The 14865-nt window shown below is 43.5% G+C and overlaps 1 protein-coding gene across 2 annotated transcripts in view; it reads right to left on the bottom strand.

The window, feature by feature from the left end:
- The window catches only part of ATXN3 (ataxin 3), a 190778-nt gene that overhangs the window by 65021 nt on the left and 110892 nt on the right, over positions 1 to 14865 (bottom strand). The window contains exons 9-10 of one of the 2 annotated variants that reach the window (XM_053697548.1): positions 5260 to 5383; positions 4342 to 4415 (exon numbers count right to left, since the gene is read on the bottom strand). In XM_053697548.1, coding sequence (XP_053553523.1) covers positions 4342 to 4415; positions 5260 to 5383 — 198 coding nt within the window. Of the gene's footprint in view, positions 1 to 4041; positions 4416 to 5259; positions 5384 to 14865 lie in introns of those variants that run through there. The other variant, XM_053697546.1, reaches the window with a different exon arrangement.

Here is a 14865-nt window from a genome sequence, read left to right as displayed (position 1 = left end):
AAGATTAGAAGAGTGTCTGATGGGTGTGCACAAGATTAGAAGAGTGTCTGATGGGTGTGCACAAGAGTAGAAGAGTGTCTGATGGGTGTGCACAAGAGTAGAAGAGTGTCTGATGGGTGTGCACGAGAGTAGAAGAGTGTCTGATGGGTGTGCACAAGAGTAGAATTGTGTCTGATGGGTGTGCACAAGAGTGTCTGATGGGTGTGCACAAGAGTGTCTGATGGGTGTGCACAAGAGTGTCTGATGGGTGTGCACAAGAGTAGAAGAGTGTCTGATGGGTGTGCACAAGAGTAGAAGAGTGTCTGATGGGTGTGCACGAGAGTAGAAGAGTGTCTGATGGGTGTGCACGAGAGTAGAAGAGTGTCTGATGGGTGTGCACAAGAGTAGAAGAGTGTCTGATGGGTGTGCACAAGAGTGTCTGATGGGTGTGCACAAGAGTGTCTGATGGGTGTGCACAAGAGTGTCTGATGGGTGTGCACAAGAGTGTCTGATGGGTGTGCACAAGAGTGTCTGATGGGTGTGCACAAGAGTGTCTGATGGGTGTGCACAAGAGTGTCTGATGGGTGTGCACAAGAGTGTCTGATGGGTGTGCACAAGAGTGTCTGATGGGTGTGCACAAGAGTGTCTGATGGGTGTGCACAAGAGTGTCTGATGGGTGTGCACAAGAGTGTCTGATGGGTGTGCACAAGAGTGTCTGATGGGTGTGCACAAGAGTAGAAGAGTGTCTGATGGGTGTGCACAAGAGTAGAAGAGTGTCTGATGGGTGTGCACAAGAGTAGAAGAGTGTCTGATGGGTGTGCACAAGAGTGTCTGATGGGTGTGCACAAGAGTGTCTGATGGGTGTGCACAAGAGTGTCTGATGGGTGTGCACAAGAGTGTCTGATGGGTGTGCACAAGAGTAGAAGAGTGTCTGATGGGTGTGCACAAGAGTAGAAGAGTGTCTGATGGGTGTGCACAAGAGTGTCTGATGGGTGTGCACAAGAGTGTCTGATGGGTGTGCACAAGAGTGTCTGATGGGTGTGCACAAGAGTGTCTGATGGGTGTGCACAAGAGTGTCTGATGGGTGTGCACAAGAGTGTCTGATGGGTGTGCACAAGAGTGTCTGATGGGTGTGCACAAGAGTGTCTGATGGGTGTGCACAAGAGTGTCTGATGGGTGTGCACAAGAGTGTCTGATGGGTGTGCACAAGAGTAGAAGAGTGTCTGATGGGTGTGCACAAGAGTAGAAGAGTGTCTGATGGGTGTGCACAAGAGTAGAAGAGTGTCTGATGGGTGTGCACAAGAGTGTCTGATGGGTGTGCACAAGAGTGTCTGATGGGTGTGCACAAGAGTGTCTGATGGGTGTGCACAAGAGTGTCTGATGGGTGTGCACAAGAGTGTCTGATGGGTGTGCACAAGAGTGTCTGATGGGTGTGCACAAGAGTGTCTGATGGGTGTGCACAAGAGTGTCTGATGGGTGTGCACAAGAGTGTCTGATGGGTGTGCACAAGAGTGTCTGATGGGTGTGCACAAGAGTGTCTGATGGGTGTGCACAAGAGTAGAAGAGTGTCTGATGGGTGTGCACAAGAGTAGAAGAGTGTCTGATGGGTGTGCACAAGAGTAGAAGAGTGTCTGATGGGTGTGCACAAGAGTAGAAGAGTGTCTGAAGGGTGTGCACAAGAGTAGAAGAGTGTCTGATGGGTGTGCACAAGAGTAGAAGAGTGTCTGAAGGGTGTGCACACGAGTAGAAGAGTGTCTGATGGGTGTGCACACGAGTAGAAGAGTGTCTGAAGGGTGTGCACACAAGTAGAAGAGTGTCTGAAGGGTGTGCACACAAGTAGAAGAGTGCCTGATGGGTGTGCACAAGAGTAGAAGAGTGTCTGATGGGTGTGCACAAGAGTAGAAGAGTGTCTGATGGGTGTGCACGAGAGTAGAAGAGTGTCTGAAGGGTGTGCACAAGAGTAGAAGAGTGTCTGATGGGTGTGCACAAGAGTGTCTGATGGGTGTGCACAAGAGTAAAAGAGTGTCTGATGGGTGTGCACAAGAGTAGAAGAGTGTCTGATGGGTGTGCACGAGAGTAGAAGAGTGTCTGATGGGTGTGCACAAGAGTAGAAGAGTGTCTGATGGGTGTGCACAAGAGTAGAAGAGTGTCTGATGGGTGTGCACAAGAGTAGAAGAGTGTCTGATGGGTGTGCACAAGAGTAGAAGAGTGTCTGATGGTGTGTACAAGAGTAGAAGAGTGTCTGATGGGTGTGCACAAGAGTAGAAGAGTGTCTGATGGGTGTGCACAAGAGTAATAGAGTGTCTGATGGGTGTGCACGAGAGTAGAAGAGTGTCTGATGGGTGTGCACAAGAATAGAAGAGTGTCTGATGGGTGTGCACAAGAGTGTCTGATGGGTGTGCACAAGAGTAGAAGAGTGTCTGATGGGTGTGCACAAGAGTAGAAGAGTGTCTGATGGGTGTGCACAAGAGTAGAAGAGTGTCTGATGGGTGTGCACAAGAGTAGAAGAGTGTCTGATGGGTGTGCACAAGAGTAGAAGAGTGTCTGATGGGTGTGCACAAGAGTAGAAGAGTGTCTGATGGGTGTGCACAAGAGTAGAAGAGTGTCTGATGGGTGTGCACAAGAGTGTCTGATGGGTATGCACAAGAGTGTCTGATGGGTGTGCACAAGAGTAAAAGAGTGTCTGATGGGTGTGCACAAGAGTAGAAGAGTGTCTGATGGGTGTGCACAAGAGTAGAAGAGTGTCTGAAGGGTGTGCACAAGAGTAGAAGAGTGTCTGATGGGTGTGCACAAGAGTAGAAGAGTGTCTGATGGGTGTGCACAAGAGTGTCTGATGGGTGTGCACAAGAGTAAAAGTGTGTCTGATGGGTGTGCACAAGAGTAGAAGAGTGTCTGATGGGTGTGCACGAGAGTAGAAGAGTGTCTGATGGGTGTGCACAAGAGTAGAAGAGTGTCTGATGGGTGTGCACAAGATTAGAAGAGTGCCTGATGGGTGTGCACAAGAGTAGAAGAGTGTCTGATGGGTGTGCACAAGAGTAGAAGAGTGTCTGATGGGTGTGCACAAGAGTAGAAGAGTGTCTGATGGGTGTGCACAAGAGTAGAAGAGTGTCTGATGGGTGTGCACGAGAGTAGAAGAGTGTCTGATGGGTGTGCACAAGAGTAGAAGAGTGTCTGATGGGTGTGCACAAGAGTGTCTGATGGGTGTGCACAAGAGTGTCTGATGGGTGTGCACGAGAGTAGAAGAGTGTCTGATGGGTGTGCACAAGAGTAGAAGAGTGTCTGATGGGTGTGCACAAGAGTAGAAGAGTGTCTGATGGGTGTGCACAAGATTAGAAGAGTGCCTGATGGGTGTGCACAAGAGTAGAAGAGTGTCTGATGGGTGTGCACAAGAGTAGAAGAGTGTCTGATGGGTGTGCACAAGAGTAGAAGAGTGTCTGATGGGTGTGCACGAGAGTAGAAGAGTGTCTGATGGGTGTGCACAAGAGTAGAAGAGTGTCTGATGGGTGTGCACAAGAGTGTCTGATGGGTGTGCACAAGAGTGTCTGATGGGTGTGCACAAGAGTAAAAGAGTGTCTGATGGGTGTGCACAAGAGTAGAAGAGTGTCTGATGGGTGTGCACAAGAGTAGAAGAGTGTCTGATGGGTGTGCACAAGAGTAGAAGAGTGTCTGATGGGTGTGCACAAGAGTAGAAGAGTGTCTGATGGGTGTGCACAAGAGTAAAAGAGTGTCTGATGGGTGTGCACAAGAGTAAAAGAGTGTCTGATGGGTGTGCACAAGAGTAAAAGAGTGTCTGATGGGTATGCACAAGAGTAGAAGAGTGTCTGATGGGTGTGCACAAGAGTAGAAGAGTGTCTGATGGGTGTGCACAAGAGTAGAAGAGTGTCTGATGGGTGTGCACAAGAGTAAAAGAGTGTCTGATGGGTATGCACAAGAGTAGAAGAGTGTCTGATGGGTGTGCACAAGAGTAGAAGAGTGTCTGATGGGTGTGCACAAGAGTAGAAGAGTGTCTGATGGGTGTGCACAAGAGTAGAAGACTGCCTAGGAACATGTACAAAGGTAAACAGATGCATGTGTGTGCGTAGCAGTTTACAAACTTGACAAGACATACATTTTGGAGAGTGCCTGTGCTTCCGTGTAATAACAGAACATAAGCTTAGGAAAATGCTTGGGGTGTGAGGTAGTGAACAGTACATGGTGGTGTTAAAGTACCTGGTGGTCAGTCAGCAACTGCTAACAAAGATACATGCCATGATGTAATGGTGGGCAAATGATTGATATAAACTCTACAATCTTTTATGGAATTTCTTTTAAAAATAATCCTATGAATAATAATTTGAAAAATCATACAAAAAAAATATTTACCTGAATCAGCATTTAGTGCATCTGGAGTTGCATCATGAGTTTGTGGGGTCTGCTCAGTCTTTAACTGTTGCTGCCTTAAAAGAAAACACTATAAGTGAATGTGATTAATTGTCTAGTAGAAATAAGTGCATTTAATTGATAAAACAGAGGTGTCAATTCAATATTTATGCTTGCAAACAAGAAAGGTCATGTGACACAGAAAGGGTTCTTGCAAGCTTAGAATACATGCCTAATTCTAGTGTTTATGAGATGTATAGATTTTAGTGTATGGAGTAATAATCCCGATGCCCCTTTTATAGTGTTTTTGCTTCCTTTAGATAATCAATATCTTCCCTTAGACCTAAAAAATAGACTTACTTCAGGTTTCACTTTTTGGTTAAAGTGCCATAAAACAGGTTGAGATTTGTGCATATCCTAAAAGGGCTAATTAAGTAAAAACAGTTTGCATTAAAAAGTCGTTTAAAAATTGTTGGGAAGTATTTTAAAATAATTTTCAAAAATAAGCAAAAATACTTAAAATAGTCATGCTGTCTGGACACTGTGCTCCACCCCTCTTATCAGTGTTTAGACACAGGCATTGTATTTCAACTGATTTCACAGATTCTAGGCATGCTCCAGCAGATAATCCCTATTCATTTGTGCATTTTACCAAAACAATGGATATAGCTACAGCCATAAAAGGATTTGTGTGGGGGGAGTTAGAGCTGTACAATTCAGAAACTTAAAAGAAAGGGTTAATGGCGAGGCACTGCAGTATAAATTTGCAGGTAAAGTAATTAATGTACATATTATTATATTGTGTCTCTATCTCAACTTGTTTTATGTCCCTTTAAGCAGTGGAAAACGGCAAGAAAGCCAAATGAATTAAAAAGTACAAAAACTCAAAAAATATATTTATATTATGAATGTATACATTACTTCTCAAAATATAGCTGTCTTCTCAGTCGTAGTTCCTCTGATGAAAGAGATGCAGGCACACTTGCCCCCGAGGACTGTGGAATATTAGGCGATTGTAACTCTGTAAATTCACTACGATGACCACCTAAAATAATATTTAAATAAGAAAGATAATTTCATATCAATAGAAAAAGCAGAACACATTACGCTCTTCTAATGGATTGCTATAGATCTCTAAACAGTAACATTAAGCAAGACAGTGAATATTAATAGCAAAGCACGTAAAGAATTATTTAGTGAGTAAAAGCCACCAATTTAATATTATAAATTTTAACAATAAAACAACATATACACACACATACATATACACACACACACATACACACACACACATCAACTTTGGTTGTGTGTTGACCTAATAAATACTTGAGGGGTTTCAGACTATATTAAAGCATATCCTTCATTCATACAAATATTAAAGTCACTCACAAAAGAAAAGCAACACTGGAACCCCATAGTCACATCAACTGACTCGTTTCGCTGATTGCTTTCACAAACATGACATGAATAAAGGACATTTTAGTATTTATTGGGTTAAGACACAACCAAAACGGATAAGCATATATATACTGCAACCGTTTGTTGCTTTATTGTACAGGCCTTGCACGCCTTTTAGTGTGTTGATGGTGAGTTTTGCCTTCAAATCGGGCCATAGAAGCGGCCCAGTCAGGGTCTGAATTACACGTAGCAAATGATCAGTGGAAACATTTCTCTTCTATGTTAACCACCCTTAAAGTGAAGGTAAACTTTGATGAATGAAAGCCCGTTTTTTAAAATACTATTAAAAACAGGGGCACTTTCATTCATTAAAGTTTACTAAGCAGCCGTTTTGATTAAAAACTGTGCAAAGAAGAAAGGTAAGTTTATAATCAAAACGGCTGCCTTCTAAACTTTGATGAATGAAAGTGCCCCTGTTTTTAATAGTATTTAAAAAAAAAAAAAAAAAAGGGCTTTCATTCATCAAAGTTTACCTTCACTTTAAGTGATGTTAAACTTACCTCCCTGGGAACCCCCTTGGTCCCAAACTTTTTATTCTTTCTAATTTTGGTACAAGATACTGTAAGCCAATTACAAACTATACTGCCTGTGCCACTAACAGAAAGGAGAGTATGCTTCCACTGCCTCTGTTTCATTGGCTGTACAACATCTTGTAAAGCAGAGACACCAGAAAGAATACAGCTTTAGTCAAGAGTGTAAGTAATGTTTTTTCTCAGGCAATATGTAATGAATTATTCTTCGCAGGCGATAAGGTTAATAGCTTAAAGAGATATGAATGACATTTTTTTTTATTTCAAAATGTTAAAAACAAAATTTATGCTTACCTGATAAATTTCTTTCTCTTGTGGTGTATCCAGTCCACGGGTTCATCCATTACTTGTGGGATATTCTACTTCCTAACAGGAAGTTGCAAGAGGACACCCACAGCAGAGCCGTCTATATAGCTCCTCCCCTAACTGCCACCCCCAGTCATTCGACCGAAGACAAGCAAGAAAAAGGAGAAACTATAGGGTGCGGGGGTGACTGTAGTTTAAAAATAAAAAACACCTGCCTTAAAATGACAGGGCGGGCCGTGGACTGGATACACCACAAGAGAAAGAAATTTATCAGGTAAGCATACATTTTGTTTTCTCTTGTAAGGTGTATCCAGTCCACGGGTTCATCCATTACTTGTGGGATACCAATACCAATGCTTTAGGACACGGATGAAGGGAGGGACAAGGCAGGCGTTTAAACGGAAGGCACCACTGCCTGTAAGACCTTTCTCCCAAAAATAGCCTCCGAAGAAGCAAAAGTATCAAATTTATAGAATTTAGAAAAGGTATGAAGCGAAGACCAAGTCGCCGCCTTACAAATCTGTTCAACAGAGGCCTCATGTTTAAAAGCCCATGTGGAAGCTACCGCTCTAGTAGAATGAGCTGCAATTCTTTCAGGAGGCTGCTGGCCAGCAGTCTCATAAGCTAAATGGATTATGCTTCTCAGCCAAAAAGAAAGAGAAGATGCGAAGCCTTTTGGCCTCTCCTCTGTCCAGAGTAGACAACAAACAATGCCGATGTTTGACGAAAATCCTTAGTAGCTTGTAAATAAAACTTTAAAGCACGAACCACGTCAAGATTGTGTAATAGACGTTCCTTCTTTGAAGAAGGATTAGGACACAGTGACGGAACAACAATCTCCTGATTGATATTCTTATTAGATTATTATTATTAGCGCTGCGGAATCTGTTGGCGCTCTACAAATAACCGATAATAATAATAATATTAGATACCACCTTAGGAAGAAACCCAGGTTGGTACGCAAAACTACCTTATCTGCATGGAAGATCAGATAAGGGGAATCACACTGCAAGGCAGATAACTCAGAAACTCTTCGAGCCGAAGAGATAGCTACTAAAAACAGAACTTTCCAAGATAAAAGCTTGATATCTATGGAATGCAGAGGTTCAAACGGAACCCCTTGAAGAACTTTAAGAACTAAATTTAAACTCCATGGCGGAGCAACAGGTTTAAACACAGGCTTGATTCTAACTAAAGCCCGACAAAAAGCATGAACGTCTGGAACATCTGCCAGACGCTTGTGCAGAAGGACAGAGCAGAAATCTGTCCCTTTAAGGAACTAGATGACAATCCCTTCTCCAATCCTTCTTGGAGAAAGGATAATATCCTAGGAATCCTGACCTTACTCCATGAGTAACCCTTGGATTCACACCAATGAAGATATTTACACCATATCTTATGATAGATTTTCCTAGTGACAGGCCTTCGAGCCTGAATTAAGGTATCAATGACGGACTCGGATAAACCACGTTTTGATAAAATCAAGCGTTCAATCTCCAAGCAGTCAGCCACAGAGAAATTAGATTTGGATGTTTGAATGGACCTTGGAGTAGAAGGTCCTGCCTCAGCGGCAGAGTCCATGGTGGAAAGGATGACATGTCCACCAGATCTGCATACCAAGTCCTGCGTGGCCACGCAGGTGCTATCAAAATCACTGAAGCTCTCTCCTGCTTGATCTTGGCAATCAGACGAGGGAGGAGAGGAAATGGTGGGAACACATAAACCAGGCTGAAGGACCAGGGCACTGCTAGAGTATCTATCAGCGCTGCCTGGGGATCCCTTGACCTGGACCCGTAACAAGGAAGCTTGGCGTTCTGACGAGACACCATCAGATCCAGTTCTGGTTTGCCCCATAGTTGAATCAGCTGGGAAAATACCTCCGGATGAAGCTCCCACTCCCCCGGATGAAAAGTCTGCTGACTTAGAAAATCCGCCTCCCAGTTCCCTACTCCTGGGATATGGATAGCTGAGAGATGGCAAGAGTGAACCTCTGCCCATAGAATTATCTTTGAAACCTCCAACATTGCCAGGGGGCTTCTTGTTCCCGCCTGATGGTTGATATAGGCTACAGTCGTGATATTGTCCGACTGAAATCTGATGAACCTGACCGCAGCTAGTTGAGGCCAAGCCTGAAGAGCATTGAATATCGCTCTCAGTTCCAGAATGTTTATCGGAAGGAGGGCTTCCCCCTGAGTCCACGAACCCTGAGCCTTCAGGGAGTTCCAGACTGCGCCCCAGCCCAGAAGGCTGGCATCTGTCATTACTATAGTCCACTCTGGCCTGCGGAAACTCATTCCCCTGGACAGATGGACCCGAGATAACTACCAGAGAAGAGAATCCCTGGTCTCTTGATCCAGATTTAGCAGAGGGGACAAATCTGTGTAGTCCCCATTCCACTGATTGAGCATGAAAAAAGTTGCAGTGGTCTGAGATGTAGGCGGGCAAACGGAACTATGTCCATTGCCGCTACCATTAGGCAGATTACTTCCATACACTGACGGCCAAGAAGTGGAATGAAGAGCACAGCAGGAAGTTAGAAGCTTTGATAACCTGACCTCTGTCAGAAAAATTTTAATTTCTACTGAATCTATCAGTGTTCCTAGGAAGGAAACTCTTGTGAGAGGGGAGAGAGAACTCTTTTCTTCGTTCACCTTCCACCCGTGAGATCTCAGAAAGGCCAGAACAATGTCCGTATGGGACTTGGCGATTTGATAAGTCGACGCCTGTATTAGAATGTCGTCTAGGTAAGGAGCCACCGCTATGCCCCGTGGCCTTAGAACCGCCAGTAGGGACCCTAGAACCTTCGTAAAGTTTCTTGGTGCCGTGGCTAAACCGAAGGGAAGAGCCACAAACTGGTAATGCCTGTCTAAGAAGGCGAACCTGAGGAACTGATGATGATCTCTGTGAATCGGAATGTGGAGATAAGCATCCTTTAAGTCCACGGTAGTCCTATATTGACCCTCCTGGATCATAGGGAGGATGGTTCGGATAGTCTCCATCTTGAAGGATGGGACCCTGAGAAATTTGTTTAGGATTTTGAGATCCAAGATTGGACTGAAAGTTCCCTCTTTTTTGGGAACTATAAACAGATTTGAATAGAAGCCCTGCCCCTGTTCCTCCCTTGGAACTGGGTGGATCACTCCCATAACCAGTAGGTCTTGAACGCAACGTAAGAATGCCTCTCTATCTGGTTTGCAGATAATTGTGAGAGATGAAATCTCCCCTTTGGAGATGAAGCTTTGAAGTCCAGAAGATATCCCTGGGAAACAATTTCTAATGCCCAGGGATCCTGTACGTCTCTTGCCCAAGCCTGGGCGAAGATAGAAAGTCTGCCCCCTACTAGATCCGGTCCCGGATCGGAGGTTACTCCTTCATGCTGTCTTAGAGGTGGCAGCAGGTTTTTTGGCCTGCTTCCCCTTGTTCCAAGCCTGGTTCGGTCTCCAGACTGGTTTGGCTTGGGCGAAATTTCCCTCTTGTTTTGCATTAGAGGAAGCTGAGCCACTCTTGAAGTTTCGAAATGAACGAAAATTATTCTGTTTGGTCCTTAATTTATTGGACCTATCCTGAGGAAGGGCGTGACCTTTTCCTCCAGTAATATCAGAAATGATCTCCTTCCGGCCCGGTCCCCAATAGGGTCTGTCCTTTGAAGGGGATGTTAAGAAGCTTAGACTTTGAAGTAACGTCTGCTGACCAGGACTTAAGCCATAGCGCCCTGCGCGCCAGAATGACAAAACCTGAATTCTTAGCCGTTAGTTTGGTTAGATGAAAAAAGGCGTCAGAAATAAAGGAATTAGCTAACTTGAGAGCTTTAATCCTGTCTAAAATATCATCTAACGGGGTCTCCACCTGTAGAGCCTCCTCAAGAGACTCGAACCAAAAAGCCGCTGCAGCAGTAACTGGGGCAATGCATGCAAGAGGCTTGAGAATAAAACCTTGAAGGATAAAAATTTTCTTAAGGAGACCATCCAATTTTTTATCCATAGGATCTAAGAAAGCACAACTGTCCTCGAGAGGGATAGTTGTACGCTTAGCTAGGGTAGAAACAGCACCCTCCACCTTAGGGACTGTCTGCCACAAGTCCCGTACAGCGACATCTATGGGAAACATCTTTTTAAAAGCAGGATGGGGAGAGAACGGCACACTTGGTCTATCCCATTCCTTAGTAATAATTTCCGAAAACCTCTTAGGGACCGGAAAAACATCAGTGTAAACAGGCACTGCAAAGTATTTGTCCATTTTACACAATTTCTCTGGAACTACAATGGTGTCACAGTCATCCAGAGTCGCTAAAACCTCCCTGAGCAATAAGCGGAGGTGTTCAAGCTTAAATTTAAAGGCTGTCATTTCAGAATCGGACTGAAGTAACGTTTTCCGTGAATCTGAAATCTCACCCTCAGATAGCAACTCCCTTGCCGCGGCTTCGGAGCTTTGTGAGGGTATATCGGACATAGCTACTAAAGCGTCCGAAAGCTCTGTATTTGTTCTAGCCCCAGAGCGGTCTCGCTTTCCTTGTAACCCTGGCAGTTTGGACAATACCTCTGTGAGGGTATTAGTCATAACTGCCGCCATGTCTTGTAAGGTAAACGCATTGGACACGCTAGATGTACTTGGCGTCACTTGAGCGGGAGTTATAGGTTCTGACACGTGGGGAGAGCTAAATGGCATAACCTCCCTTTTGTCAGTCTGAGAAACCTCTGGTGATAAATCTTTAAATGCCATAATATGGTCTTTATAATTTATAGAAATTTCAGTACATTTGGTACACATTCTAAGAGGGGGTTCCACAATGGCTTCTAAACATATTGAACAAGGAGTTTGCTCTATGTCAGACATGTTTAACAGACTAGTAATGAGACCAGCAAGCTTGGAAAACACTTCAATAAATGTGAAACAGCAATTAAACAAAAACGGTACTGTTCCTTTAAGAGAAAAAAAACTATCACATAAACTGCAAAACAGTGTTAAAAAGTAGTTAACTCTTCGAAATGTTTACAGTGTGTATAAGGGACTAAAGCAGCATTGCACTCACTTGCAAATGGATGATTAACCCTTTAGGCCCCAAACCGGATTTGAAAAACGTTAAAAAGCGTTAAACAGTTAAACACCTTGCCACAGCTCTGCTGTGGCTCCTACCTGCCCTCAAATACGATTTAGGGAAGAAATAAGCCCTCTATAGTGGTCTTCAGATGCCAGAGGACTCCTTTGGGGAAGCTGGATGTCTCAGTCTGAATATGAACTGCGCATCTAGAGCGCGAAAATAGGCCCCTCCCACCATGCACTCGATGTCAGAGAGCCTTAAGAAAATACTCCTGGGAGTATCTGACTAGCCATGTGGAACATACCTCAAAGCAGGTAATCTGCAGACCGTTCCCCCAACTGAAGTCTTTCCCATACGTGAGAACAGCAATGGACCTTAGTTACAAACCGCTAAGATCATCAACCTCCAGGCAGATTCTTCTTCTAATTTCTGCCTGGGAGTTAAACAGTACGACGCCGGTACCGTTTAAAAATAACAAACTCTTGATTGAAGGTAAAAACTACACTAAGTCACCACATATCACTTATACTTCCTATCTTGTCGAGAGTTGCAAGAGAATGACTGGGGGTGGCAGTTAGGGGAGGAGCTATATAGACAGCTCTGCTGTGGGTGTCCTCTTGCTACTTCCTGTTGGGAAGGAGAATATCCCACAAGTAATGGATGAACCCGTGGACTGGATACACCTTACAAGAGAAAGTTTATTAAATTAATATTCCTACGCTGTATAATCCTAGTCAGGTTTATCTGTGCACCAATTCAGCTGTGGAAATGTTTCAAAAGGACCATATAGACTGTAGTATTAGTTTTGTGCAAAAACATATTTCCGTCTATTTTTGATAGAAATTTAAATAGCTTTTACTTTTTCAGCACAGCAAATACCTGTACTTCCGAAACATCTAGTGTCTGTTCTATCATGTGGATTCATTTTTGTCTTCCAATGATTCTGTCCAGGTTCAGATTCAATAACATTTCCTCCCCTTAATCACAAAGAACTTACAACTTGCACGTTGAGCATCTGATTTAATACCCAGACCCTATATAGAGAGGTCTAATTATTGACAGTCACCCTTCCTGCTGAAACTAACCTTGTAGCTGTACTTAAAAATGGACAGATTATTTGAAAATGTTTATTGTTTAAAAAGATATATAATCCCTTTATTACCCATTCCACAGTTTTGCACAACCAACACAGTTATATTAATATACTTTTTACCTCTGTGATTACCTTGTATCTACACCTTCACAGACTGTCCCTTATCTTAGAAACAGGCAATCTTGGAGGTTATAAAGTAAATTAATATAACAATGTTGTTTATGCAAAGCTGGGGAATGGGCAAACAAATGTACACATAGGTAGCACTCAAGATCCCTTATTGTGAACTGGAATTAATGAGCAGCAAGTGGCAGATGTTCAAGGGAAAGTTTTTAAAATATAACTTATTAGGGCAACGCAATATACCAATAACATATCGTAGTACTAGGTCGCCACTTGTAAAATTGAAGATTGGATAACTCATCTAAAAAGGCCTAGAATGTGGTTGTTAATCCATATGTCCCATATACTTAGAGAGTAACAAGCATATTTATTCAGACATTTAACCCTGATTTAGGTTATAATCATTTCCTGTGGTTTTAATTGTATTGTCTCTTCCATTATTTTAAATGCCCTAATAAAAGTTATATTTTAAAAAATTTCCCTTGAACATCTGCCACTTGCTGCTCATTAATTCCAGTTCACAATAAGGGATCTTGCGTGCTGCCTATGTGTACATTTGTTTGGCGGTCGTGTACCACCTTTTTGTGAAACTAGTAACTAGTACACAGCACCTATTGTGTAGTATACTTCATTTTGTTAGAAGGGTAGAATACCTCTTCTTAAGTAATTATTCTTACATTAGGTCCCTTTTATTTCTAAAAGTAGTGTCATTGGGCCCCATTTTTTTTGCTAAACTTCTTCTGACCTAGTTAATAGGCTTTACCAATTGAGCACACTATACTGGAAATTAAACCAGTAAAATGTCCACTAAATTTGAACTGGACAGAGCCACAAGATAAAAAAAAACAACTAACAGATCTCCAAGAGGTATTCAATTAATCTTCTTCCCATGCAAATTAAGTAAATTCAGATACACTAGATAAGACTCAGAGAATTACACAAGAATCTATATAAACAGGATAAGGTTTGGAACCATTTTTTCGAGAAATATCTGGAGAAAAAATTAATACCATGCGATCTTAGAATCCAACTATTCCCAGAATTTGAATTTAGAAACCCAAATCTCAGTACAGAATGGGAAGAAGCTTTATTAGAGTGTTCGAATAAATGAATGAATATTCTAATAAGACCCGACAAGTCAGAATATGATAGGCTATAAGAAATTATCATTACTCAAAATGAGCAGTTAAAACAGTTTGAGAACTTGAAAAACTTTGAAGCAGCCTAAAAGAAATATCAACACGAACTAGAAAAATATGAATTGGATATTAAACTAAAACAGGACTTGGAAGATTTTCAAAGCAAAAAGTATACAAATGGAAGAGGAGGCCGGTGGGCGGGCTCCAGGGTAGGCAGCAAACGAGCAGAGCTCCGTGCAAACCCTGTCTTCAAACAAACAAAAGTGCACTTCTAAAGTATTTTACTATTATTTCTCGTTTGCCCCACTGCCTAACCGGAGCCCGACGAAAAATCCTTGGCAGACATAGCTGCCCGGAGCAGAGAGGACATACAGCAGGGGACCCTTTCTGCCCTTTCCGTGTGAGCGGTTCATTGCTCAACCACCGAAGCCCCTCTACACCAATTGCTACAGAGGTGAGCCACTGACCACAAACACCGGGACCCATACTAAACCCAAACCGGCACCTGAGATCTTGCGGCAGCAACCTGGGACGACACAGACGCTGCCGGGGCAGCCGCCTCCTCCTTAGCTGACGCCATCTTGGCCCCACGTGGACCGCACAGCTTCTGTATTGCTGCAGAACCGGGAACACCCCGGAGCACGTAGACACAGATGGGGAGCTTGTCATTGGAGCAGTACACATTGTACCCCGGACCTGGCAGTCTGCTCTGGGGGGGGGGTGGGCCTTGAAGGAGTGCAGCCACAGATACCCCTTTTGGCGCGAACGGCGGCAGCGCGGCCTGAGAGAGGATCTTCACGCGCAGAACACCGGGAGGAGAATCTTGGTACAGCAGGGGGT

This window comes from Bombina bombina, chromosome 1 (genome assembly GCF_027579735.1).
Source record: "Bombina bombina isolate aBomBom1 chromosome 1, aBomBom1.pri, whole genome shotgun sequence".
Lineage (NCBI taxonomy): Eukaryota > Metazoa > Chordata > Amphibia > Anura > Bombinatoridae > Bombina > Bombina bombina.
This window is presented reverse-complemented; position numbering and strand designations above follow the sequence as displayed.